General features: G+C 39.7%; 2 protein-coding genes across 3 annotated transcripts in view; both read right to left on the reverse strand.

The window, feature by feature from the left end:
* The window catches only part of LOC149088804 (uncharacterized), an 89,706-nt gene extending 88,323 nt beyond the window's left edge, over window positions 1-1,383 (reverse strand). Inside the window, exon 1 of one of the 2 annotated variants that reach the window (XM_089250276.1) lies at window positions 1,098-1,383. In XM_089250276.1, coding sequence (XP_089106402.1) covers window positions 1,098-1,165 — 68 coding nt within the window. In that variant the 5' untranslated portion in view covers window positions 1,166-1,383. The remainder of the gene's footprint in view (window positions 1-1,097) is intronic. The other variant, XM_089250274.1, reaches the window with a different exon arrangement.
* Window positions 1,384-11,238: 9,855 nt separating this feature from the next.
* Window positions 11,239-25,965, reverse strand: LOC149088805 (uncharacterized). The gene is made up of 5 exons (XM_089253115.1): window positions 25,799-25,965; window positions 21,475-21,613; window positions 18,032-18,171; window positions 14,096-14,204; window positions 11,239-11,446 (listed from the first exon to the last, which is right to left on the reverse strand). The coding sequence occupies exons 1-5, from the start codon at window positions 25,827-25,829 to the stop codon at window positions 11,323-11,325; spliced, it is 543 nt and encodes a 180-aa protein (XP_089109241.1). The 5' UTR covers window positions 25,830-25,965; the 3' UTR covers window positions 11,239-11,322.
* Window positions 25,966-26,595: the final 630 nt, after the last annotated feature.

A 26,595-nucleotide genomic window follows, 5' to 3' on the forward strand; every position in this document is an offset into this window, starting at 1 on the left:
TCAGAAGTTTTATTTCATGACGTAAAGACTCACCAAGAGGGGTTTTTTTTTTCGAAATTTGGCCCCTAAATTGGTCATGTGGGGGCCCCTCAAAGGATATATGGGACAATAATTCTGTGGTCCGATATCGAAATGCTACAATTCACTTTTCCCAAAAAACTGAGTTGTTCGCATTCTGAAGTCTCGTTCGTCAAAATTCTGGAAGGTGACAAAATTTCGTCCATCTCTTTTGGTTTATGAGGAACCAACGGAGGCAAATTGCAATAAGTCAAAAAGCCACAGTATCATAATTTTGCAAAATGCAGTTTACAAATTTGCCCTCGTGAAATTTTGGAAAAAGTTATTTAATGCATTTTGCCATCTGAGCACAGAATTGCTGAGCCGAAATCACCGAAGCTTTAAATATAAAATTCGGTCAGTAGTTTTATTTTGTAGTGTTAAAACTCACCAACGATGGATTTTTCAAAATTCATACTGTAAGGGGAACATGATGGGGGGGGGGGGGGATTTCAAAAGTTATATGGGGCAATCATCGACAAGACGGGATTTCCCGAAATGCAACACCCAAGAGAGTCATGAGGGATTCAAATGTTATTGGAAGGAATCATCGCCAAGCAATTTTCAGATCACTAAATCCACGCGAGCGAAGCCGCGGGTAACAGCTATATATATATACAACTTTTGTATATATAGTGAATAAATATTTGTACCGTTGTAGACTTTTTAACGGGAAGATCGGTTCGCATTAACGAACTTGGGATCTACAGAAAACCAACTTCAGCCGAATACGACTGTGTTGCTGTGGATTCGAATTCGCGTACTTGCGATGCGAGTCCGATATTTATGGTTCCGATCTCCCGTATTTTTCTCGATGGTCACTCTAATCACAATGAAAAACATCGTCATATACAGCATATATTCAATCGCATCAGATTAAACTTTTTGTAAAAAAAAAAAGGCCTTGAAAACGTCATCATCGGTTATAGCAACGAAATGACGAAATTTCACGGAATCTTCGATATCGTTATATCAACTGTAATTAATAAATCCCAGTAATGTATTTGATTAAAGAAGGTCTATATAGGAAAAACACTCACATTGATTCGATGGAAGCGACTGATATGAGCAACACAAAACTCAGAGGTATAATTGACCACAAATCCATTTACTAAAATTCGATCGATTCTCGGAAGAAGGACAAACACAGACAGGAAAAATTAATTGCTCATCACGTCTTCATAGCCAAACAACAAAGCCGAGTCCAGGTTCAGACACGCAAACAAGGATAAAAAAAACCCAATCAAGAACAATTTCGCGAATTAATATTCAATATTGCAAGTCTGCGGAATATCATTATTATTTTTCTTCATTTCTGCTGATATCGACTGAATCATCGGAGAAAAGTCAATTTATTATCATCTAATACGTTTAATCTAGGAATCCGAGTCAGCGTAATTCAATATTAACTGCCCTGAAACTCTCGCCAGTTGAGTGACCAAACAAACAGGGCGGACGCTCGTCAATACATTATCAGGACTTAGATTCGGGGGGAAAAATAAACTAATGCGATAATAGATCAAAACGGATTACGATTATGGTGTAAGAATTAATCACTGAAACTTACGACTGCAATATTTACGTTATTTTCCCATACGTATTTCTTAACATCATCCATCTCCAAGTCCGAACCTGTGAAATCTGACGCTACCAACACGGTTTGCTAAGCTGTTTGCCTAGAACTCCATTATTATGCATGGTGATTCAGAAAATATGGGAAAAACTAAGCGATGATAGTCCACATCAATACAAACAATTGTCATGGAAGAATGAATGCATGGTCTAACATGAAACACAAACGCGCTCTAGCTCGTTTCGAAACGGCTGTTCCGCAAACGTTAAAACGGCATTCCTGTTGAAATTTATCGGGAGAAAAAGAACATGCATGAAAATGTAACGTGTATTGGAAGAACACTGAAAACATTCACGTCTAAGTTCTTTTTTCAATGCATTTTTTTTTTTTTTTTTTTTTTGCTATGAAAAAACGATTTCCATTAAAATTTAAAGCTTTGTTCTAATTTTCGTGGGATTTCCTCGAAATAGTATTTGAAAACGAGGCTTCCCTAAATTATTTCCAAGTAACAGAGCCCCACGGTAACCAATGAGTTGTAGCAAGAGTAGAACGGTTTTGGTTTCGCTATCGTTTCCTAGACAAGAGTTTGGACAGCGGCTTTCGTTACTGCTTACCTGAACAGCCACGTTCGCACGCGTGCCTGTGCGGCAACTATTTTTGTTCATTTTTGCGGGGTAGGAGTGACACTTTCGTTCTAGTTTACGGAGTCGGCAGACACTCTCCGACGATTAGAAGCGATGGGTTTGCAGCTCAGTACGTACTTTGTTAGCGCAAGTCTGACATGAACAAGTTCGAGTCGAGCCGCTTAGCACTATTTCATGCGCTCTTTTACACCGTTCTCTCGACATTCCGCCCCATAACTACTTTCGAAGTTCGTATCATGATCTATTCGGATTCTTTCTATTCGGTGTCTCTCCTCCTCACCCGCTCTTTTTAGTTGCCGAAAAGGACTTCAGATCGATCTTCATTTTGGTACGGATTCCTTTAATTAGGTGAAATTTTGTTACCATGTCCAGTATTTGTGTTAAGGGTATTCTTCAGTTTACGCGATCTCACTTTACGAGGATTTTCATCACGCGATCATTTTGCATATCAAATAATCGCGTAAAAATCTCGCGATAGAGTATGGTTCCCGTGGTCCTTCTACTATGTACATCTCGTCATATATAGAGCAAGGTTCCTGTGGTCCACGCAATCCTTCTATGCACATCTCAGGATAGATAGAGCGTGGTTCTCGTGGTCCTTCTGTTATGTTCATCTCGTCATATGTAGATATAAAGTATAATTCCCGTGGTTCTTCTATGTACATCTCGTCATATATATAGAGCAAGGTTCCCGTGGTCCTCGCAATCCTTCTATGCACATCTCGTGATGGATAGAGTGTGGTTCTTGTGGTCCTTCTGTTATGTTCATCTCGTCATATATAAAGTATAATTCCCGTGGTTCTTCTATGTACATCTCGTCATATATATAGAGCAAGGTTCTCGTGGTCCTCGCAATCCTTCTATGCACATCTCGTGATGGATAGAGTGTGGTTCTTGTGGTCCTTCTGTTATGTTCATCTCGTCATATGTAGATATAAAGTATAATTCCCGTGGTTCTTCTATGTACATCTCGTCATATATATAGAGCAAGGTTCCCGTGGTCCTCGCAATCCTTCTATGCACATCTCGTGATGGATAGAGTGTGGTTCTTGTGGTCCTTCTGTTATGTTCATCTCGTCATATATAAAGTATAATTCCCGTGGTTCTTCTATGTACATCTCGTCATATATATAGAGCAAGGTTCTCGTGGTCCTCGCAATCCTTCTATGCACATTTCAGGATGGATAGAGCGTGGTTCTCGTGGTCCTTCTGTTATGTTCATCTCGTCATATATAGATATAAAGTATAATTCCCGTGGTCCTGCTGCTATGTACAGGGTGATTATAAAAAAACTATCCCCGACATATGGGCCCCTAACTATCATACCATTCACAGAAACTGAATGAAATTTTGGCTTAAGGTATTTTGATGTATGCGCTCAAGAATGATATGGAAAACAACAGTGTCACTCTAACAGTTACGGTAACAGTGAAAAAATTTCGAAAATATCAAATGGCAACACCAAGTTTTTTGTATTGGAATGTGATCTGCATTGTGAAAAACCCTAAATAGCGTTCGAACGGCAATTGTGCATGAAAATCACCGGCGTAGATATGCTAAAAGTGAGGACAACCAATAAGGACAGAGAAGCAGCATAAAATAAAGCATTTTATTGTGTTTCACAAATTTTCCACGTGACCTTGTGGGGGACTAATCAGGCTGGGACCTCAGCCGAAGAAACGGTGTGACGAATGAAACGAACATTAATGCTCTGGTGCACGGCAAAGTCCTTTTTACTTTTTCCTTACCTAGCTCCGGGGATTTTCGTGCTACAGGTGCCATTCCAACGCTATTTAGTGTTTCTCAGTATATAGATCGCATTCCAATACAAAAAAACTAGGTGTTGCCATTTTATATTTTCGAAATTTTCTCACTGTAACCGTAACTGTTAGAGTGACACTGTTGTTTTCCATATCATTCTTGAGCGCATACTTCAAAATACCTTATACCAAAATTTCATTCAGTTTCTGTGAATGGTATGATAGTTAGGGGCCCATATGTCGGGATAGTTTTTTTATAATCACCCCGTATATCTCATCATATAGATATAAAGTATAATTCCCGTGGTCCTTCTGCTATGTATATCTCATCACATATAGATATAAAGTATAATTCCCGTGGTCCTTCTGCTATGTACATCTCATATATATAGAGCAAGGTTCCCGTGGTCCTCGCAATCCTTCTATGCACATCTCAGGATGGATAGAGTGTGGTTCTCGTGGTCCTTCTGCTATGTTCATCTCGTGATAGAGTATAGTTCTCGGGGTGGATTATTTGTTTGTTTTTGTGGCACCTTGTGCACACGAGGACTAATTAGACCGGGACACATTTTTTTGCCTATTCCGAATGGCAGCGTTCGACATTTTGCTTTTTTTTATACTCACCGAGGGGTTAGTGTGCTAACTCCCTGCAGTAGCAATCTTTTTCTGTGGCGATGTTGTCACCGTGTCTGTTGCACCTTCGTGTTAGGAAAGTTTCTAACAAGGACGGATCGGGTATCGAACTCGTGACACCTACCAACATCGTTTGGTACTTTAAGCGAGTATCTCATCGCCCTGGGCTACCACGCCCTTCTCATGGTCCTTCTACTATGCATATCTTGCGATAGGTAGAATTGTGGTTCTCGTGGTGCTTTTGCTATGTGCGTCTCGCGATAGAGTATGATTTTTGTGGTCTTTCTGCGACATATATCTCTTGAAAGAGTATAGTTCCCGGCATTCTTTCTACCATACAAATCTCGTAAAATATAGAGTAAGGTTCTCGTGGTACTTCTGCTGCGTACCTCTCGTGATAGAGTGTGCTTCCTGACATTCTTCTATATAAATCTCGTGATAGAGTACTCTTGGTCCTTCTCCTTTGAACATCTCGCGATAGAGCACTGTTCTCATGCCCCTTCTGATACGTACATTTCGCGATATAGTATGATTCCCGTGGTCCTGTTCGTCGTTTCGTATTCGCCCTGTGCTCTATTCAATCGTATGGAGGTTTTAAAAAACATTCTTGCATTCAATCCCCGATCTCTTCGCGGAGTACCAAGAAATCCTTGGTGGAGCACAGTTTGGGAATCCCGGCCTTAAAATATGAGATGCCTGAATTTTTCATGTTATGTAAGTATCGTATTAAAGATATGCCTGATCTTTTCGGAGAGACTTTTTTAAATGGTAGACTGCTTTACCGCACACCAACTACTGCCATATATCCCCATGCGACAATTTCCAACCAGAGGAGTTGGGTGGGAAATGGAGGCTCCATCCATCGGTGGTCGCCCCAGGTTCGGTAGGTAAAGAACTTGCTTCGAACGTTCTATGCTTAAATGGTAGACTGGCACCACATTCACAAACAAAATTCACAGAAAACCAACTTTTCAGCCGATCACCACTTTGCCGCCAAAGGGGTTCGATCCTCACGATAACAGTTCGGCACAATGCCCACACGACCGTACAGCGACAGACCTTTATCATTGCACCACACTGTTAAAAAAATTCCAAGTGGTACCTCAAAAATTATTTTCTCGCCATTTTATCTCAGATGTGGCTCCCCTCCCAGATCAGACCAGAAATAATTTTCCCTAAATTTTTTGGTCAATTTTTTTTTTTGCTCTTTTATCTCAAATTTGATGGCCCTCGGCAGTGTCCTCTAAAATTTTTGGGGAAATTTTTTGTCTTTTGGCCTATTTTTTCGGATTTGCACCCCACGCTAGCCGTACTGATCTCACGGCCCAAGTGCCGGCCCTGGAATAATAATAATAATAATAGCTTAGAAAGATGAATATGTTTTCTTTGAAAGAGGGGAAAAAATGGATGATAAGTTTGGGTTTTCGTAAAAAAATAAATAAAAAAAACAGTTGGTCAGCGTCTGGAAATGTAGACGTTATGCTGATGAGAACAAATAGTTGAAAGAGAGAGAGTTAAGCTGTGCTAAACACCTTATCTATTTATTATGAATCTCGAAGATTCTGTTAAATCGAGACTTTAAGTAACAGACGTAGAGTGATTTAAAGACGCGAGAGTGATTTAAAGACAGAGGCGTATTTTCAAAGGTAGGCGTGTTAAGCGGATTATTCTACCGGGCGGAAAATTTGAGGAATGAGTGATCAAAGAAATTAGACTAGAAGGGTGGCAAAGCTGTCAATCCATCTCTGGTTTAGACTCGTGCTATTGCACAAAACTCAATTAAAAATAATCTGGAGAAGCTGAGCGTCACAGCTCTAAAAAAAGGAATGACTCAACAACACCCTTCCCCCTTCTTCCTCCTTCTACGCTAATGAGCCACCTCCTAGACTTGTTTCTGAAGGAGGTATTCAATGAGTATGTTTATAGAGACAGTGCCGTGCCTTCGGAACACGATCATGTGACCGAGAAAGTATATTTTAATTAAATTGCACTACGCAATAAACGACATTAAGAAACAAACGAACTATACTATTAATCTTATAATAAAACAGATAAATGCAATTTACGCTTCAAACATGTTTAAACAAGTTTGTTTTGTCTCTCTTAACGCTTCTATGCTTCACTTCTATGTAAAGAAAAGAAAATTAAGTAAGAAACACCATTGTATAATAATATTAACCATACCTTGTATTGTACCTATCGTTTGATCAACTTGTATCATTTATGTATATTTTTAATACTGAGTATAGTGATTCAATAGCATGTGTTTGCCAACGTTGAAATTATTTGTAGTTCGATCCTGGACAGATCTCATATAGAACTCTTGGGTTTAATATATGCATTGATATATGCATTGATTTTCTTCCCCCCCCCCGGTTTTGTATGTTTTGTGTCAATCAATTCTAATTCTAAAAAAATTACTTTCACTCACTCCATTAAAAGAATCAAAATGATAATATACAAGAAAACGATTCGGGCCACTCACCATCTGCTCGGTGTTTAACCTGTCTAATATTTCTGACGTAATATTACGTCGGATGTTCTATGGAAGAAATATAAACAACATTCTTTCGCTTGCCAAGGTGTTTGCGCCGATTTGAGATACAAATGTAACCTTGAGAATTTTTTGTGTAAGTAGATAAAAACTCTTTTTTTCACTCGAAATCCCCCCCCCCCCCGCTTTTTCTCCCCATGCTTGTCTTTGCTTGAGGGGTCGTATTGGCCGTCTACCATGGCCTACACGTCCCTCGGGGGTGTCCAACTCATATCCCCTTTGGGGACAGAGCGTGGGCCCATAAAAAAAATGAGGCTTGTTTTAAAACGAGAAACAAACGAAGTATCAAATGCTCGTTCCTCGGACGAAAACCGCCACCTACTGCAAATGACTAATTAGAATAATTTTGTAGAGAGAGAGGATTTAACAAATTAGAAATGATATCAAATACGATATACAAAGGAGTGAAGTTATTTAAAATATGAGGAGGGCTCACAAAAGTATTGTTGGATGGAGGGGGGGGGGTGTTACGCTTGAAAGGCCTCTTAATGCAGCTTTGGCGGACACTGATGTCCGCTTGATAATGTTTAGCGGACATTGATGTTCGACACGATTTCCTTTGCCGCACTTAATATTTAAGTCCTATGTACTGTAGACAACATTGTTTAATTTATTGTTCAGTTTGATTTTCTCTCTAATAAATATAAAAATATATGTCGCGCTCGTGCCCGGTTTCAGTCGGGGTGTTCGAGCAGTGGCGCTTGCGTCGTTGGTGGGGGTTTGGTGTCCCGTTCTCTCTCTGGTGGCATGCGAGCGGCTGTCGTGTCTGATCGCGGTCATCACGTTTTCTTCTCTCGGCTTGTTTGCTCGGTCTGGGCATCGCGCGTCAGGTTTTTCTTCCACCATGACCCCCTTGGGTATCCAACTCATATCCCTATGCAGCTTTGCCCTATGGGGACAGAACTGGAAGTCCATGATTGGTCTAGTATGTCGATTAAAAAAAATGAGGCTTGCTTTAAAACGAGAAACAAACGAAGTATCAAACGCTTGTTCCTCGAACGGAAACCGCTGCCTACTGTCATTTACAGTAGGTACGGCCCCCGATTCCCATTTAACATATCGTTTTTGTTATCGAATCGCCAAAACCCATTTTTCACAAAACTCCAGGCTTCCACTTTTGATGGATATTTGCATTAGGCTGTGACCATAGTGGAGCAAAGAGCTACGAGTTCCAAGAATTGCGAAATGAAGAAAAAAAATGCATACGGTTGGAGGATCAGATGTCCGTACTTATGACTGTATTAAAAGAGGAAGAAAATAAAGAAAATTGCCGGAGGGGTTCTGAAATATAAGGGCGTGATGACGATTTCTCCGCAGAAGAGGGAAAGGAAAAAAAGGGGAAATGAACCAATCAGCAGATTATCGAGGTGGAAACAAACATTTTTGTTCAACTCCTGCACCTCATTGAGCGGCTTCTTTCTCTTCTTTGCCTCGCTCCTCAAGTATGTGCGGTATAGAACAAAACATACAATTGTTTTCATCTCGCTAGTCTCTATTGTGCCCTTCCGTATGTACCCCCCCCCCGCATGTGCACGGATTTAGGGAGAAAAAAATACATCCCATTGAAAGAAGGAGCAAAAGAGCAAAAACATTAAAGAGGTTAATCTAAAGGGGGGGGGGGTCCCCATCTTGATCTGGAACTCACTCAACATTAAGCGCCCTTAGCACTTTGAGAAAAATTAACGCTCACTACTAACGCGGAAAGAAAATCCCATAGTGCCGAAGCACTCCTATATAACTACAACTTCATTTTACCAGAGCGAGTGTGTGTGTGTGTGATATTTGCTCTCTCTTCCAAATGGTACAAAAGAAAACTTTACTTCTGGTTGCATTCTGACAAGGAAAGGAGCCCTAATCTTCCGATTGATTTCGGTAGGCACCTAATAGGAATCTAATTTTATGGCTGGTACAAAAATTAGAAACTAAAAGTCATGAGGAGGTTTGGATTTGAGTGTGAGAAAGTCTTGATTTGTACTATTATTGTCGTCGTATTGTATTTATTATTGTTGTGTGCCACCTATTGCAGAGGCTTTTTGCCTTAGAGTCAATAAAGATATACAATACAAGTGTTTTTTTGCTTAAGGCTCAGGCCTAAAGTGCTTTGAGAAACGTCATTGCTATTTCAGTCATTCTCTGTGGTGTTTCTCCCTGATGAAGAACCCAGAGATGTGGCTTTGTTTCTTCAAATCATTTTTCTACTCTGTTTCGACTGAATATTTTAAATTACTTTCTGATTTCGTTTTTGCACTGAGCTATTTGCTTTCAAAATTCATCTTCGTGTGTTTAACACACGTTATTTAACACACAAGATATTCTAGCTGCCTTAGGCGTTAATATTCGTTAATATTGGTTTGTTATTACGTATTTTTATCTGTACGTTTTTTGTTCTAAAAAATTCTTTTATCTGATTTAAAATATTTGTGCTCATATTATACAGGGTGGGGGGAAAAAAGTCTGTAGAAACTTTAAAAATGAATAAACATCGGAAAAATAACCGAAATAAAAAATGGTTTGCAGGGTTAACATCGCTACGTCACGGGAAATTTTTTGACAAGAAAAAAATAACTAAAAAACAGCCGATAGGTTGCGCTGGCACGAGAGACTTTGGTGTAAATATGCAAATGAGACAGTTATAAGAACTTGCGTTCCTAATCCACAATCACTTCACCATTGTAAACTGTGTATGTGAACCTGCTTCACTCTGCCGTTGCTGGATTTGTGACTCACCTGCAATGTGTTAACCCCTGTGGTGGTGGTCACGTGGAACACATACTGCTGTAATATATGATTTGGGGACATTCTGTTCGTTATTTGCGTATCTTTTCTTTGACTTGTGTACGTCAGCGCCACATATCGGCTATTTATTTAGTTATTTTTTTCCTGTCTTAAATAAATTCTCGTGACTTAGTGATGCTAACCCTGCAAACCGATTTTTATTTTTTATTTTTCCGCTTTTTATGAATTTTTAAAGTTTCTACGGACTTTTTTTGCCCACCCTGTATATATAGTAAATGTATATGTATATATGTGTTTGTGTCTTGATTTCGGCAGTAATTCAATAAACAGTAAATGTCGTCGGTCTCTTCGACGCCAGGGATATCATGAAATATACAAGGCATGTTATGGCGTGCCGATTTTATGACATGTAAGCAAAGATTGGGACTTGACTGCGTGGTAGAATTCATAGCGTGAGAAAGAAAATACATATTTGATGTGCCTATATGGAGATTGCAGATTGTTTTACATTTAATAAACTTGTATTAAAAATGTTAACGTGGGAATTGCGATCATGACAACAGAATGGTGCATCAAGGAACGTCTATATATGCTTACCCACTTCGACCGTAGGGTTATAAATAAATACCTGGACTTTTCCTCCCCCCCCCCTCTCCTTCTTCTTCAGCCCAAGCGCAATTCAACAATGATTGCAGCGCCACAGCTCCGACCCAATTAATTCCAACTTTTGGTTGCACACAGAATTGGTTATTCTTTTGTACACTCATTTGGTCCTCATTGACCTATCAATCCCTCTCTAGGGCTAAGAGTCTAGGCATAAGCGGATTTATTGTTTCACTGTCTGTGGGCTATACAAATTTTTCCGCCTTTCTCTCACTCTACTAATTTTCTTGACCGCTCATTTTTAAAATCAAGGCCGCAACAAGGGTGGATGCAGACGGGTCTGTTGCCACGTTGTTACCACATGGTTCGGGATAGAGGGGGGGGGGGCGCAAATTTCACCCTTTAACCTTTCTTTCAACATTATAAAAGGGATCGCCAAAATGCGTGCTTTCCCCGGGACCGATCATCTAGTTGCAGCCCTGCAACAAATATGCCACCCATACATAGGCAGGTTTGCAATTGAACATGACTTGAATTATATGTAGTGCTTAGATTTTTTTCTTTTTACCATTTTAGATAAGAACTTTCCACAAGGGCCAAGTCCCCCTGTAAATACCCCTCTGGTCTAAGCTTGATGATGTGCCATGAAGCGACACCATACAACAATCAATCAACACATTCAGCAAGAAAAATTTTATTCATTTTCTTTTCATCTTTTCATTATATAAGATAACGTATTTATCATAATGTCGAAAATAGTGTCTAGCATGCACCGTTTAATAGTGGTTTCCAAAGTTTAAGGAGTTCTTCAGCTACAAACTTAGCATCCTCACCACAAAACTTACCCATCTCGTTCGGTATGCAAGCGTATGCATCTTTCATCATTCTGCAGTTTATGAAAGAAAGAAAAGTAATTTTTTTTTGAGAAAACACATGAATGATAATATTGAATAAATAAATTGAAATACTACTTAACCCCGTACACATGCACCTCGTACACATTCTTTTGAGGGATTTCTAACAAATCGGCACACTGTGTGTATATGCGTAGCCCTAACGCATCTACTCTGACAACATAATACAAATATGAATTTGCATTTGCATTATGCTGAAATAGTTGTGTTTGTATCGTGTTCTCGCGCTACCTACTCCTCTTCTATATTTTAATTACAGGTGAACCGTCGATCTTAGAGGCATATTTGCAGATAAAAAAAGTATCCAAATAATATGTAGACCTCATGTTGCAAGGAGTTTTATAGTTATTAACACCTTTGTACTCTCCGTCACCACTCGATTTGACGCGATAAGGGCGGTATTCACCGACATGGGGGGGGGGGTTGAACTAGTCTCAATTCTTTGATAAGAGATTGACACGGATTGGTTAAATTCAGGTTTTTAACCAATCTGTTGATCTCTTATCCAAAAATTGTGACTACAGTTTAAACCATGTCGGTGAATACCGCCCTAAGCATAGAATACGATGAAGGATTTGTTCAAGTGAAGATGAGTTCGATTTTTCGTTGATGAAGAACGAAATTGCGTCTATGCATAGACTACTTGACAGGAGGAAAGCAGTGATGAAGATAGCGATGAAGTAAGAGGTGTAAGGAGAAAAATCAGGGTAATAGATAGTGAATGTGAAAGCGACAGACAGACAGTGATTCCACAAAAGAGACAGAAAATTCAGGATGGATAACGTGCACAGAATAAATGCCGCAAAGAATACCGTTTGTATCCGGCGAAAGAGCCGCAAGTATCTTCAGGCATAAAAGAACCTTTAGATTTCTTTAAATTACTTTTTATTTATTTATTTGAAGTATGAGATATATAAAATGTTAAAATATAAAAGTTTTGAACGTTAAATTGTGTGTGAAATCCTTTTAAGTTAGCTGTGAAAAATTCACCAAATATGCGGAAAATCCCCTCTGGTTCACCCGAGCGAAAAAGGCCTCGAGTGCAAAGGGTTAAAATAGAAAAACAAAATTAACTTTTTATTTGATCACCCTGTCCTTAAAAACCCAGTGAGAATGTTGTTTCCCTGTCTCTCCCGAGTAAAAAAAAAATTCCACGCTTCCAAGTGTAACGTTTCCTTAGGTATTTGAATTCAAAATGGGGAAAAAATCGAGAAGAACAGCACAAAATGAACTTGTGTGTGTGTACGTTAGTTTATGCTGTTCTTTCCCAACTTTTCTTCGATTTCGAATTCAAATACCGCAGTGAGCAATATTCAAATATCGCACTTAAAAACATGGAATTTTTCTTGTGGGAGCTCAGAAGAGACAGGGAAATAACTTTATACAGTGAAACCTGCACGAACCGGAACGTCAATAGACTGAAATAATATCCCGTTTTAGACAGTTTTCCGTTTTATAAAGGTGCAAATAGAAGCACTAATCATTGAACAGACTATATTTTGATTCCGTTTAAGACAGGTTTCGGTCTCCTACATTGTCCGTCTTGGACAGGTTTTTACTGTAATTGGATTTTTCAGGACAGGGTGAGCAAATAAAAAGTTTATTTTTATTGTAATAACTCTGTGCTCACAGATGGCAAAATGTTATAAAGGTCTTTTTTTCAAAATTTCACTATGGCAAATTTGCAAACAATATTTTGCCAAATGCGGTTTTTTGACTTATTACAATTTGCCTTCATTGTTTCCTCATAAACTGAAAGAGAAAGACGAAATTTTGCCACCTTCGAAAGTTTTGATGATCGAGACTGACTCTGGAATGCGAACAACTCAATTTTTTGGGAAAAGTGATTCTTATGGCATTTTGCCATCTGAGCACAAAATTATACAACTCATTGCAATATGAATGACGTATCTGAGGTTCAGACGCTATTTGGATACCTTTTCCAACTAGAAGTATGGCTCGAGGATCAACGGTTCGCCAATAAAATGTGGCAAGAGAAATTATGGTATCACCCTGTATATTTATGCATCATACCTCTTAATTTGCACATACTATTTACTCTAAACCTGCATTATACAGTAGAACTTCGAATTAAGTGAAAGTATGTCTCTTGGATCAACGGTCAACCGTAAATTGGCGGTCAAGGGACTTTACCGGTCACCGTGTATAGCATGACCACATGACCCGTATTTTACGGGTCACTCTCGCAATTATGGTCATAATAACTTTTTGTATATAAAATGTCTTATAAAATGAATTATGGCCTCATAAACTATGTTATGATTATTATGAGTAATTAATGACTATCAAAATTAATTTTATTACCATATAAAAAATTCATCTCATATACGTATATTTGTCGAACGTATTCGTTGCTTGGTGAATTAAATTTTCACCCATTGCGACTTGCAGCTCTATATTTCCCGCCATTGGCGATTTTTTCAGCAATTTTAGCCTTCCAGCAACTTTACTTGTCTATGACTGTTTTTTTAGGGCAATGCAATCAGCGGTTTTACTTGCCTTTGACAATTTTTTTTTTTTTTTTTGGGGCTGCAATTGAAAACTTCACTTGCCTTGACCTAAAATGCAGATGAAAACGGTATATTAATAGGAAAACTTACTTGCACATAGGATTCTTTGAAGTCAATTCATTGGGTGGTGGGAGTTTAACACACTCTTGCTGGATTTCAGTACTGTGTTTCTTCATGCATAACACCTGGTCTCTAAGTTCTAAAATGACAGAAGATCGTTTAACACAAGCAGTTTCACGTGGCTGAGGAAAGACGAACAAGTCATCAATCTTACAGCTTATCGATTGGACATTGCATATTAACTTGAAAATTTTTGAGATACTCCTTACCCTCCCTTGATCCTTTGATTTTGGTAGAAAGTTCTAGGTCGGCATAACAAAAAACAGTGTGTGCCGCGGCTCCTTGGGACGTGGCTAGCCATTGTCAAGAGCACCGCGGTGAGCTGTCCTTCTTAATGTGTGCCTATTCAATATCATGAAGTTAATAGCCTATCTTGTTAGACTATTCTGAGGAGCCACGGAAAACAAAAGTTTCAGAACCACTGCTCCAGTGAAAAAATAATGCCGTTTCATCCTCAGCGTTTAGGTAAAAAGTGTCTTTTAATACTATCATTTCATCCTCCGTTCTTTATCTGCTGTATCCCATCAAGGCAATGGACCTCTGGATTATGGGCCCAGGCAGGACTCTGGGCAAAGCTTCATAAATTTTCGTGCCCGACCTTGCGTGTAATGATTCGTGATTTTGTCTCCTGTGTGGGCTACGCACAAATTTTGCTGCCCTTCTCCTATTCTAATCTAGTTTTCTTGACCAATCATTCCTCAAATCTACCGCCCTAGGCTAATTATATGAGCTTTATTGGCTGGATTTTTCAAGTTTTATAAGAGGGATTTTATCAAAGTTTTATAGTGTAATCCCGCCTTAGAGCAAATTTCGATCAATTGTTAACTACTTTGGATGATAACGTTGATTATGAAACCAAATTTTTCAACATTCCCTGATTTAAACTATTTTCACGTTGTCGTCAATATAATATATAGTTCAGGAGGTATATTGGTATACATAAATGAATTCCTGAATTTTAATCAAATATCTTCAATATCCATGCATACTGCTGAAATGATATCCCTAGTTGAATCTTTAAACTTGACCATTTTATATAATATTTACAGATCACACTCGTTCCCAGTAACGGAATTTATCAACGAATTGAAACTTATTTCAAATAATATCAAATGTGATGATCATTGGTGACATCGATATTAACTTCTTGAACATTAAATCGATTATTTGTATTGAATATATGGACTCTATCTAGTATGTAGTTTAGGATTTCAACCTTTGATTCAAAATATAACCAGACCTCAATCAAAACATTGAATTGTAACATTGAATTAACAGGCGAAATCATCACAGTTGCAGATGACAAAGTACTACTTTATTCAACTGATGACGATCATTCACTAGCAAGTCAGATAAACACTGATTTATTCGTAATTGGTTTATCAGCAATGACTTACAAATAAATGTAACAAAAACTAAGTTTATGTACTTCTCTTCTATAGCTAATGTAAACTTCAACCATAATCTGATGTTGCACAATAATAATTGCCAAAATATTTCTACTTGTAACTGCCAGAGTCTCGAACAGGTTTCCACGATTAAATACCTAGGTATTCATATCGATTATAACCTTAGATGGAAAACTCGTGTAAAATACTTGCAAAAAAAAACTTCGTTATGTAATTTACAAACTATATTACCTTAAACCAGCGGTTCTCAACCGGTGCTCCGGGGAGCCCTTGGGACTCCGTGTGCACTTCCCAGGGGCTCCGCAGCAGCTTGAGGAAAGTAAAATAAATCAGTAAATTTGATTAATAACTTTAAAAAAAAGAGGTCTGAAGGGTTTCCACCATATAAGTTATATACAAAAAAGGGCTCCTAGAGCCAAACGGGGCTCCGCCATAGAAATTATACGTTGGAAAGGGTTCCGCGAGTTAGAATAGGTTGAGAACCGCTGCCTTAAACCATACATAGATCACTCGTTCATGTTAACACTTTATCACTCATTATTTCATTCCTTACTGTTATATGGTTTGGCAATCTGGGGTGGTGACTTCGTTTCAAATCTTACACCAATAATGAAACTCCAAAAAGGAGCAATAAGACTCATCACAAGTGACTTTTTAACACCTTTTTCAGTGTCTTGGAATCCTTCCCTTTCATCAGCTTTACTTCTACTATAATTATTTTTAAATGGCAATTTGATTTTCCTTTAAACAGTTCCCGTTTCTCAAATAGATTGAACAATATATACTCGCTACTACAGTGGAATCCCGTTTTAACGAATACCGTTATAGCGAAAATCTCGTTTTAAAACGAACACTTTTCTGATCCCCCAGATAAGTTTACATAGGAACAATACAAAAAACGTGGAATTCCTTTATAACGAAGTGATTTCGCCGGTCTCTTAGAGTTCGTTATAATGGGATTCGACTGTATATTTACAAAACTCTTTTAAAGAAGCATTTTACTTACCTCATCCCAAAATTTTGCAGCTCTTTACCACTCGATATCCTTAATATTACTAATTTATTACATTTCAAAAGACACATGAAGCAACATTTTTTTTCAATCAGTGTCATTGAGAGTTTCTTTTGAACTGTCATATGCTCCTTACTCAGTTAAATTATGAATATATTCGATCTCACGCATTGCAACATTATATTGATTCTTATTTGGTACTCCTCTGAAAACCATGAAATGTACAGTCAAATCCCCTTTTAACCAATACCGTTATAGCGAAATTCTCGTTTTAACGAACACTTTTTCCAGTCCTCCAGATAAGTTTACCTAGGAACAATGCATAAAAATGGAATTCCTTTGAAACGAAATTATTTCCCCGGTACCTTGGAGTTCGTTATAACGGGATTCGACTGTAGCTGCACTCCTTGTTTTTGCCAAAAATACTACAAATCATGGGAAAGTTTGTTGATATTTGATTTTTTTCCCCTCACTACAGAAAAAGGTGAATTTTAATTTTTAAATCCCCCCTTTGCGGTTTTTTTTCTAAATTTTATTTCTTTTTTCCGTTTTACTTTGTTGATATTATTCACAAATAGGTAAGTGACCATTAGTATTGATTATAAACTTGGAATGTATAAACCAGTATAGGTCTCTAGACCTCTTGGCTGATTTTTGTCTCATCTTGTATTTTATGTAACAAAATGAAACAATAGAGTGAAATTGAATTGAAAATCAGCAGAAAACCAATACCAGCCGACCGGGGGTTCGAACCTGGATTCTCAAGATGAGAGCCCAGCGAAAGCGAGTGCAATATCTTCGAACGAAAAGGGGGAGTGAATCAATAGTTAACTGGGGGTGATTTTCCAACTCCCCCCCCCCATGTTATTAATGCAATTTTTTGGGGGGAGGGATGGTGAGGGTGGATGCCCCTACCACCTATCCCCCCCCCCCACTCGTATCCACCTATTATTCCAGTACGATGCCCCACACGACCACACAGCGGCTCATAATTCTAAACGCTGCAGTATAACCTCTCATTGACCTGCGGACTTAATCGACTATTTTTCTTTATTGAATGATATTTCCCCGTTGAATACATATTTTATTAAAACGGTTCGCGGGCCACGTTAAAAATATCCGAGGACCACATTTGGTTGAATGACCGCGGGGCCACGCGGTGAAGACCCCTGACCTATACACACCCAAGCGGTAGCTGAAGGAAACAACGTCCCACCACACAATACCGGAAAATAAATAAAATAAATTGTTGTCTGACCACAATAAGGTGGCCTATGTTATTTCTTCAGTTGGGAAAAACATTCTCCAGAGGGTTGCTGTTTTTTTCCACCCCTCCCCATTACGTTTCTTCCAACAAAAGAATGCACTCTCTATTTTCGTGATGAAGGTCATAAGAAGTCATCTCTCCGAGGACAGACAATATTCGTTAAACTTCTCAGTTGCGGTTACAAATGCTTATAATTTGAGATTCGTAATTTTTCTTACTTTGATACAAAGAGTTCTGTTTGTTGCACAATGCGTCCAGAGTACCGGACAAAGATGTAGCAAATAACGACGCCTGTATCAAGATGTTACTGCAGCTTTTAGCGACATCATCGAAACAGGTTTTGGAAGTAATCAGTGACCTAAGGAATAAGGAAGATCAATGCATATTTTAGTACAGATTATAAAGTAACACAGTAACGTTATATATTACAGTGTTCTAGTCTAATTTTCTTCACTACCCATTTCTCGAGTTTTCCACCCTGGGTTACCCTGGTTCGCTTAGCTCCGCCACACTGTAAATACAAATACAACGCCACAACAGGCAAATTGCCCAACGAGGTGGCTGACTTAAGAACATCATGGATCCCCGAGCCCCTACCTACTACTGCTACACCACACATGAACCCCCCCCCCCGCGAAACCCCCCAACGAATCGGTACATGCGGGAATGTGCGTGTACGTGTAGTGCAACCTGACGTAAAGTTTTGTTTCTGTGTAATGCTTGTTATGTGTAGTGCTGTCATCTGCCCCCAGTTTTACTAACTATGAGTGAAGTGTTATGGTTGAATGATTTACCGTTGTAGGACTGTTGCTCTCTGTGGCGAGACTTTTTAACGGGGAGATCGGCTCGCATTTGCGCCTTGAAGTTGGGAACCACAGAAAACCAACTTCAGCCGACCACCACTGTGGGGTTCGAACCCGGATCCTCGCATCACGAGTCTGGCATAATAAATACGACTCTGTCTCTAACTCTTTGTTTTGGACACTAACATGCTTACACACTCTCTAGGTTACTTTTTTTTTCTGCCTGTCACTCGCTGACCAGGTTCTCCGCTCTATAGGAATTTTTTTAACCTATATACAAGACAAAAATTAGAAGAAGGTTACACCAAACCAGCTCGCATCTGTCGCGGCGTCCGACAAGGATGTCTACTATCACCAGGATTATTTAATGCCTCTTCAGAACTAATTTTAAACGAGGCTTTTTTGAGATGAATACAATGCTGGTATCTGAATAAAGGGCTGGATAGTGAAAACGATAAAATAAAGCTCATCGCTTCACAACAAAAATTAAAGGTCAACAACTACAACATCGTTTAAATACTTGAGGTTTGATCATAGAAGATGGCTACTACAGCAATCACAAAAGATCTTGAATCGCTCTTGCTAAACAAGAATTTCGCTCAAATTACTCAAAAACGAACTTCATCTCCTCCCTCTCTCTACTCTTCGTCTCATTTCTCGATTAACATTGTTATAAAATTTTCCATGGTCAATTCAACATAGATACTTCTGGTATCTTAGCCAAACCATCCTCTCTACATCTCTCATTACCTTAAAATAAAACCTATTTTTGCTTCCACTGACTACTTTTAATACAGCCTCTTTCTTCATGTCATTGGTGAATGGAACAAACTCCCAAGCTGTTGTCGAATCCCCCACTATCACTAGTTTTTTGTCCATTATCAAACAATAGCATCCTCTTGTATAGGCCCCAGGGCCAACAGTATTATAGTATCAATAAATAAACAAGGAGTTAACGAACAAAAACTTAACGCCTGATTAAGGTATATGTGTGGTCTACCGCACTATATACGGATCAGAGACCTGGACAATAAACAAGAGAGACGCGAAACGATTGGATGCGCTGGAGGATGTGGTGTTGGACACGCATGGAGTGCATAAGCTGGACATTGAAAAAGTCAAGTTCATAAGTATTAACACAGGTTGGAGAAGGAGTCACGAAATCCAGGAAAGGATTAAACATAGACGCTTACATTTGTTGGGACATGTTCTCCGTCACGGCGGATTGCCGCCCAAGGGAATGTACAGAGTCATCTGGATCTCAACGCTTCTGAATGACTCGGAATGTAAAAGCAATAACCAACTAAAGAACGAAGCCCAAGACAGAGATGTGTGTGTCGGTTGCTCAGCATGGGGGGGGGGGCGAACCAATGTCAGGATTGATGTGCCATTTTGATGATGATGAGGAAACTTGTTTGGTCGCTTCCCATACTTATACGCTGATTTTGTCGTTCGCATGCTTGCACACTCTCTCTCATTCTTTTGGTAGCTCACGTTTTTAGTTACTCTGTAGGTCACTCTTTTAACCACTCACTCTGATATGGTTCCTCTATCTCTATAGTCATTTTTTTTTTATCACTTCCTATACTTTCATCATTCCCATGCTTATAAACTGTATCGGTTAATCACATGCTTTCAAGCTCTCTAGTGATCAAAAACTTTTGATCAAACACTGGCCAAATCTCCCTCGCTCTCTACAATATTCATTTGATCGCTCATATGCTTGTACGTTCTCTAGGTGACTCTTTTGGTAGCTCACTACTTATCCATATATGAACCCATGGCAGCAACTGCATTGAAGGGGGGGGGAGCAGGTGGGTCTGGTGCCCCAGGTGCTGGACCAGAAAGGACGCCGAATTCACCCTATAATTGCTTATTGCACACATGGCCAGGGAAGCCAAAATGCCGGTTTGCCCCGTGTGACAAAGTACCTAGTTGCGGCCTTGCATACATCTCGTACACATTCCTCTACGGAATTTCTAACGAATTGGTACATGCTGGAATGTGTGTGTATGTGGTGTGAATCTAACGTGAAGTTCTGGTTCCGTGTAATGCTTGTTATGTGTAGTGTTATCATCTGCCGTCAATTTCTCTAACCATGAGTGAAGTGTAATGATTGATTAACTGTACCGTTGCGTAGGCCTGCCACCCTCTGCGTTGGTAGCTCACTGACCTAGCTCCTCGATCTCCTGGGAAAAGGCAGATTTATGGTTTTGGCACCCCCCTTCTGCCATTCCACTCTAATTTTCTTGACCCACTCAGTCCTCAAATTTGCCGTCCCGCCGTACCTGCAGCCCTGGGTTATAGCCCATATAGTCATTCTCAGTTGTCACTGTGGTGGTCGAATGGTCATATTAACAGACTCGCATTCCGTCATCACAGTGGTGGTCGGCTGATGTTCATGATGTTCGTTTTTTCCCCCTCTTACGTTTCTTACGGAAAAAAATCACGAAGGCCCGGCTGAAGCTTGTTTTCCTGTGGTTCCCAACTTCGAGGCGCGAATCCCCATTAAAAAGTGTAAAGGCGATTTCCCATTTACAAAAGCATCCACGCAGAGTGTAATCAGGCCTACTGCACTTAGAAATTCTCGCATAATTCAAAAGGAAAAAAAATAACTTACCGGGATAGCAGTATTTCTCGAACACAACACATACACACGCATGGCAAGTATTCCTCAGAAACAATATTAGGTACTCAACACATACATGACACCTTCCGACAGTTGAACAAGTGTCAGATGCAATAACAAATCAACCAACTACATACTTCCAAGAGCTTTGACGCTTGCAGAATTTTTCGAGAAATTTGGGGAACAAAAAAGTTTATTCGCTAAATTTTGAACACCAGAGGGTATTTACCTGCATATTGTATCCGGATCTTCACCGAAAAGATCTTTTTGTGTACCTTGTAATTCTATCAAGCAAGTTTCAAACTTCCTGTTACAATAATCAGCGTCAGGCGTTGTTGCGTGCGAAACTTGGAAAGTCACAAAGACAACTGTAAGTAAAAGATCATACATAGTAAAGGTTAATATATTTGTGTCAGTTCACCCGTCCAAATTTTCATGTCTATCGAGTGAAAAAAAAAATTACGCCAGCAGAAATCCACAAAGCAAAAACTACAATCGTTGCTAATACCCCAGTAGCAAGCACAACGACATAGCACAATATCTGGACCATATCGTTATGCACTCGTGTGCTGGAGAGAAGCCTGGTACCCGATACCATCCCTCCCACATCAGGGAAATGGACCACTATGATGGTGGAAGTGTCATGGTCTGGGCAGGTATCGTGTTGGACGGCCGCACACCCCCTCCATGTGTTTGGCAGAGTGTCCATGACTACTAGGAGGTATAGAGAGGAGATCTTAGATCCCTATGTGCGACGCAGGGACGCAGTTGGCCCTCGGTTCCTGTTCATGGACGACAACGCTCATCCACATCGGGCTCACCTGGTCAACGATTATCTGGAAAGTGAGGATATTCGGCGTATGGATTGGCCAGCCAGATCTTCTATAGAACATGTCTGGGACGCTCTTGGGAGGGCAATTGCATCTCGCCATCCCCCCTCCGAGAACCATCCCGGAACTGAAAACTGCGTTGCTGAAGGAGTGGAACCGATTGCCACAGGGACTCCTCAAATGCCTCGTGTCCGGTATGCCGTCGCGCTGTGCGATCTGTCTGACTCCGAGAGATGACCATACCCCATGTTAGACCAATTTTCGGTTCGATCTCGCAACGATTTTGGACATTCCTGCGATGATGAGCTTTACTAACAATCATGCTTGTACGCATGTACGTGGGGGGGGGGGGGGGAAGGGGGACACGAGACACAAATGTGTGGCAACGTTCAATTTTTTTTTATGGCAAAAGAATTTAAAATTTAAATTTCGGAAGAAAGTACCTCTTTATATGTTATTATAATCAATTTCTGTTAATTTCAATGCTATTTGAAGGCTAAGAACTCACAATTTCTCTTGAAGAAATTCATTGCGACCCACCCTCTGAGCCATACATGCTAAATCCGTGGCCGGAGGGCCAAATGTGGCCCGCCACCTCAAACCTAATTTTGTAAAAATGAACAAAGCGGCACACTTACATATTGATTAAGTGACCTCTGGCACAATGCCAGATCATTTAAGCGGTCCATGGTACATTTTGAGATCCCTTATGAGACATGTGGCACAGTTTTAGAGTAATTAAGCCGCCCGCAGTGCAGTTCCACTGTAGAACTTCTACATCACTCGAGTTATCCGCGACACATTCCCGATTACTTAAGTGACCCGCGACATAATTACGGATCGCTTCAGCGACGCGGGACACAGTTTGAGCAGTGGCCGCTACACGTTTCTAGAGCACTTAGGTGGCCCGCAATACACTTGAGTGGCCCGGACACATTTCCAGATCACTTGAAGGATCCACGGAACATTTAGAGATCACTAAAGTGGCTCTATAAAGGACTTATCAATAGCGAGAATGTTGGTTGAGGTGCCCACAAACTAACGAAAGTATTTTCTCGTATTTAAACACCGAGTAAAATGCCATTAAAAATATTTCGTGTTTTTATAAAGGGTAGTTGATGACGTAAGCATCATTCAAACTCCCCTCCCCCTTGTCATCAAAATTCGTCATATCGGAACCCCCCAATCGATGCTGACGTAATACTTGAATGACCCCCTAATCGGTTTTTTTTTTGTTTATTCATTCTCCATTATAATATGTATTTCCAATGCCTACGGTTGGTCTTAAAGCGTTATTTTAAAGCTCATTTATAAGAAAATAAAAATCAGTCGTGCGAATGGATATGCTCCACATCGACACACAGCTTATTAGAATCACGGATAATGTTATCATTCGTGTATTATTATCAATTTCACACAGAACGAAAAAGACCAATATAATAACACGGGAAAAATTCATTTGCAGTTATCGGGAATTCGGATAATGTTATCGATTTTTCTTATCCGTCAAAAAATTTTTTTTTGCTTATTCTAAGGTTAAGGTTTATAACCAAATTTACCAAATTTATTATTATTTTTTATTTTCCTGTAAGTTATCGTATCACAGGCTGCAAGACTGTATATAACAGGGGTGGCCAACAGCTGGCCCGCGGGCCGCATGTGGCCCGTGAAGTGGTTTTGTGCAGCCCGCGTCAAAGTAAAAATACCGTGAAAAAATTAAATTTGTTACCATTATTTGAACTATCGGTTCCAACGGCAGATTTTTTGATTAACGAACTGCTTACAAACGTCTTACTTCTAGTGACGAAATTAATTATACAACTAACTGACTAACTAATTAATTCAATTAATAATGGAGCGGAGCGGCTTATACACCGAAGTTGCACCACTGATGCGGCCTGCGACGCTATAGCTGACCATTACGTTGGCCCGCTAACAGAAAGAAGTTAGCCACCCCCGATTATATGAGGATAGAAGTTGATCTCCCTCGCCTCTCTTGTTGACAAATATTTCCGTTCTAAAGGTCGTAATCAGTCCGTAGTATTCGCTGTGATCAATGTACGTGTAGAACTGCTTTTGCAATGCCATTCCTGTAGTGAAAGCAAATGTTCGACAAAAAGAAACCACTTTTTCCCCCCTCAGTTCTTTGATCATTCAGAGTGTTGACTGCATTCAAATTTTTTCTTCCGAAAGACTTTCTCATGGGATCCATTAAACATATTGTACCTTAGAAAATGAACCGTAATTCGTAATTTAACATCACGACAATACTAACGCCTCACAATTAGCTGAATAAAAAAAGCAGGGGTTCAGCTTAAAGGAAAAAAAGTCCTGTGTAAGAACAGAAATAAGGAAAACAAAAGAACAATTTTGAATATTTTTTGCAACCAAGTATGTGGGAAAGAAAAAAATAGTGTCCCGTTTTACTTACAGTTTACCATACGTCCAGTTTTATTTACCGAATGGGATGTATGGTTACCGTACTTACAAAAGAAATTTTCCTCGGATGTTGTTGTCAGAAAAAGTTTACATTAAATTTTTCAACGAGTTATGGTGAACGGGGAATTCTCTGGTTGGACAGACGTCACAAGTGGAGTTCCTCAAGGAAGTGTCCTTGGCCCCATACTTTTTTCACTTTTTATCGATAAACTCGTTGTATCGATGGGATTAGTAGCAAATTCGCAGATGATGTGAAGCTAATGGGAGTAATCGGGAATCAAAGCGATAGGGAGTTGCTCCAGACCAACTTAAACAGGATTGCTGCATGGGCAAATGAATGGAGCATGACGTTTAGCGTTGATAAGTGCATAGTCGCTCATTTTGGTTCGAACAACCCACGGTTCTCTTACGAGTTGAATGGTGTTACTATCCCGGATGCAACTAGGGTCACCGATTTGAGAATTCTCATTGACGAGCGGCTTAGGTTTTCTGAACATTGTTCAGCAGTGGTCAAAAAATCGAATAGAATGCTTGGTCTCATTTTCAAAAAGGTCTCTTCGCGTTCTCCTAAAGTCATTCTTCCACTTTTTCGAGGCTTAGTTCGTCCTGGACTGGAGTATGCTGTAAGGTTTTGGAGACCATACCTACAGAGGGACATAGACTTGGTTGAAGGGGTGCAGAGAAGAGCTACGCGTGTCCTTATTGGCACACGAGGCTTGAGTTATGAAGAGAGACTTCATTTCTTGAGTATGTTTACATTGGATGAACGCAGGTGTCGAGGAGATATGATCGAAGTGTTCAAAATTTTCAATGGGATGGATAGGATGGACCATGAACTTTTAGTACACCGCCAATCGACTGCTTTTACAAGAGGACACCAGTATCGATTGGTAAGGGACAATGCAAGGTTATGGTGTCGCAGGGAATTTTTCTCTAATAGGGTTGTTAATAAATGGAATAGCTTACCCCCGGAGGTAGTAAATTGTAACACAATTGACACGTTTAAAAAGAAATACGATAAACATACTTAGAATAAGACAACCATAAGTATTCTTTATGGGCATTGTATAGTATTTTATCATGTGTATATATTGATTATAATTTTTGTTAATTGCATTTTTAATTGGGTTGCTATATTTTTTTTTTTTTGGAAATATATGAACATCCATATTTTTATGGGCAACTTTTTCTCAGCCACCTCGTTGGGCATTTTGCCTGTTGTGGCGTTGTATTTGTATTTGTATTAAGCGGGGTGGACTTATCAAGAGAAACCTCATTGCTTACTCGCCAAACTTGCCAGCACTTTGAGCTCCATTTTCCAATTAACTTCTAGGTACAAGTATTGTGCACACCTTCCGATATTCACTTCAAAATGAAAGAAATTTTGCTGGTTTTATTTCTTTTGTTTGAGGATTGAGATCCAAATCCGCAAGAAAATAATAATAATTGATACGGACAGAAAGATAATGTTTGTTTTTTCCTCCTTTTTTGGCGGCATGTAATCGATTGGAATGAGTATTGCCACATTGAGATAACACGTGTGCATATATGAATAGCAGCTCTACGTGGGAAAAATAGAATCGGTCAGGTGCGTGCCCAAAAACAGAAAAAAACTTTGTCCTTTAAGTAATTTATTACTTGTATATCGTTGTTCCCTCTGATTTTCACCATGATGTGGGTATGGCATGTTGCCATCAGTGAAAGAATACAAATAGGTCCGCACACACGTAAAATAAAAAATTATAGGGAACGTTGACGTGCATGCGCACCCTTCCGGGAAGGTGCCAAAGTGTGCCAGGTAAAATCCTATACCAGAGGCGGGTTTATGGTTTTACCACCCCCCATTTGCTACACAAATTTTGCTGCCCTTCTCCTATTCTGGTCTAATTTTATTGATCAATCATTCCTCAAATTTGATGCTCCGGGCCGCTTACCCAAGGCCCGCAACTAGATACTTTGTCAGTCAGGGCAACCACGCATTTTGGCACCCTGACCAACGTAGAAGGAGCAGTTAAGGGGCGAATTCGGCACTCTATCCCTGTGTCCAGCACCCGGGACACCAGACCCGCCTGCCCCCTCCG

Source organism: Pholcus phalangioides, unplaced genomic scaffold (genome assembly GCF_987345545.1).
Source record: "Pholcus phalangioides strain wild (caught in Gottingen) unplaced genomic scaffold, Ppha-v1.0 ptg000003l_1, whole genome shotgun sequence".
Classification (NCBI taxonomy): domain Eukaryota; kingdom Metazoa; phylum Arthropoda; class Arachnida; order Araneae; family Pholcidae; genus Pholcus; species Pholcus phalangioides.

What these genes read in the sequence shown, in the direction of transcription:
- LOC149088805 (XM_089253115.1), bottom strand. Translation starts at nt 25,829, where the DNA reads ATGGAGCTCAAAGTGCTGGCAAGTTTGGCGA. An exon ending in GATCCGGATACAATATGCAG is followed by an intron (nt 18,172 to 21,474) that starts GTAAATACCCTC and finishes CTTATTCCTTAG; the next exon opens with GTCACTGATTACTTCCAAAA. An exon ending in TCAAAGAATCCTATGTGCAA is followed by an intron (nt 11,447 to 14,095) that starts GTAAGTTTTCCT and finishes CATAAACTGCAG; the next exon opens with AATGATGAAAGATGCATACG.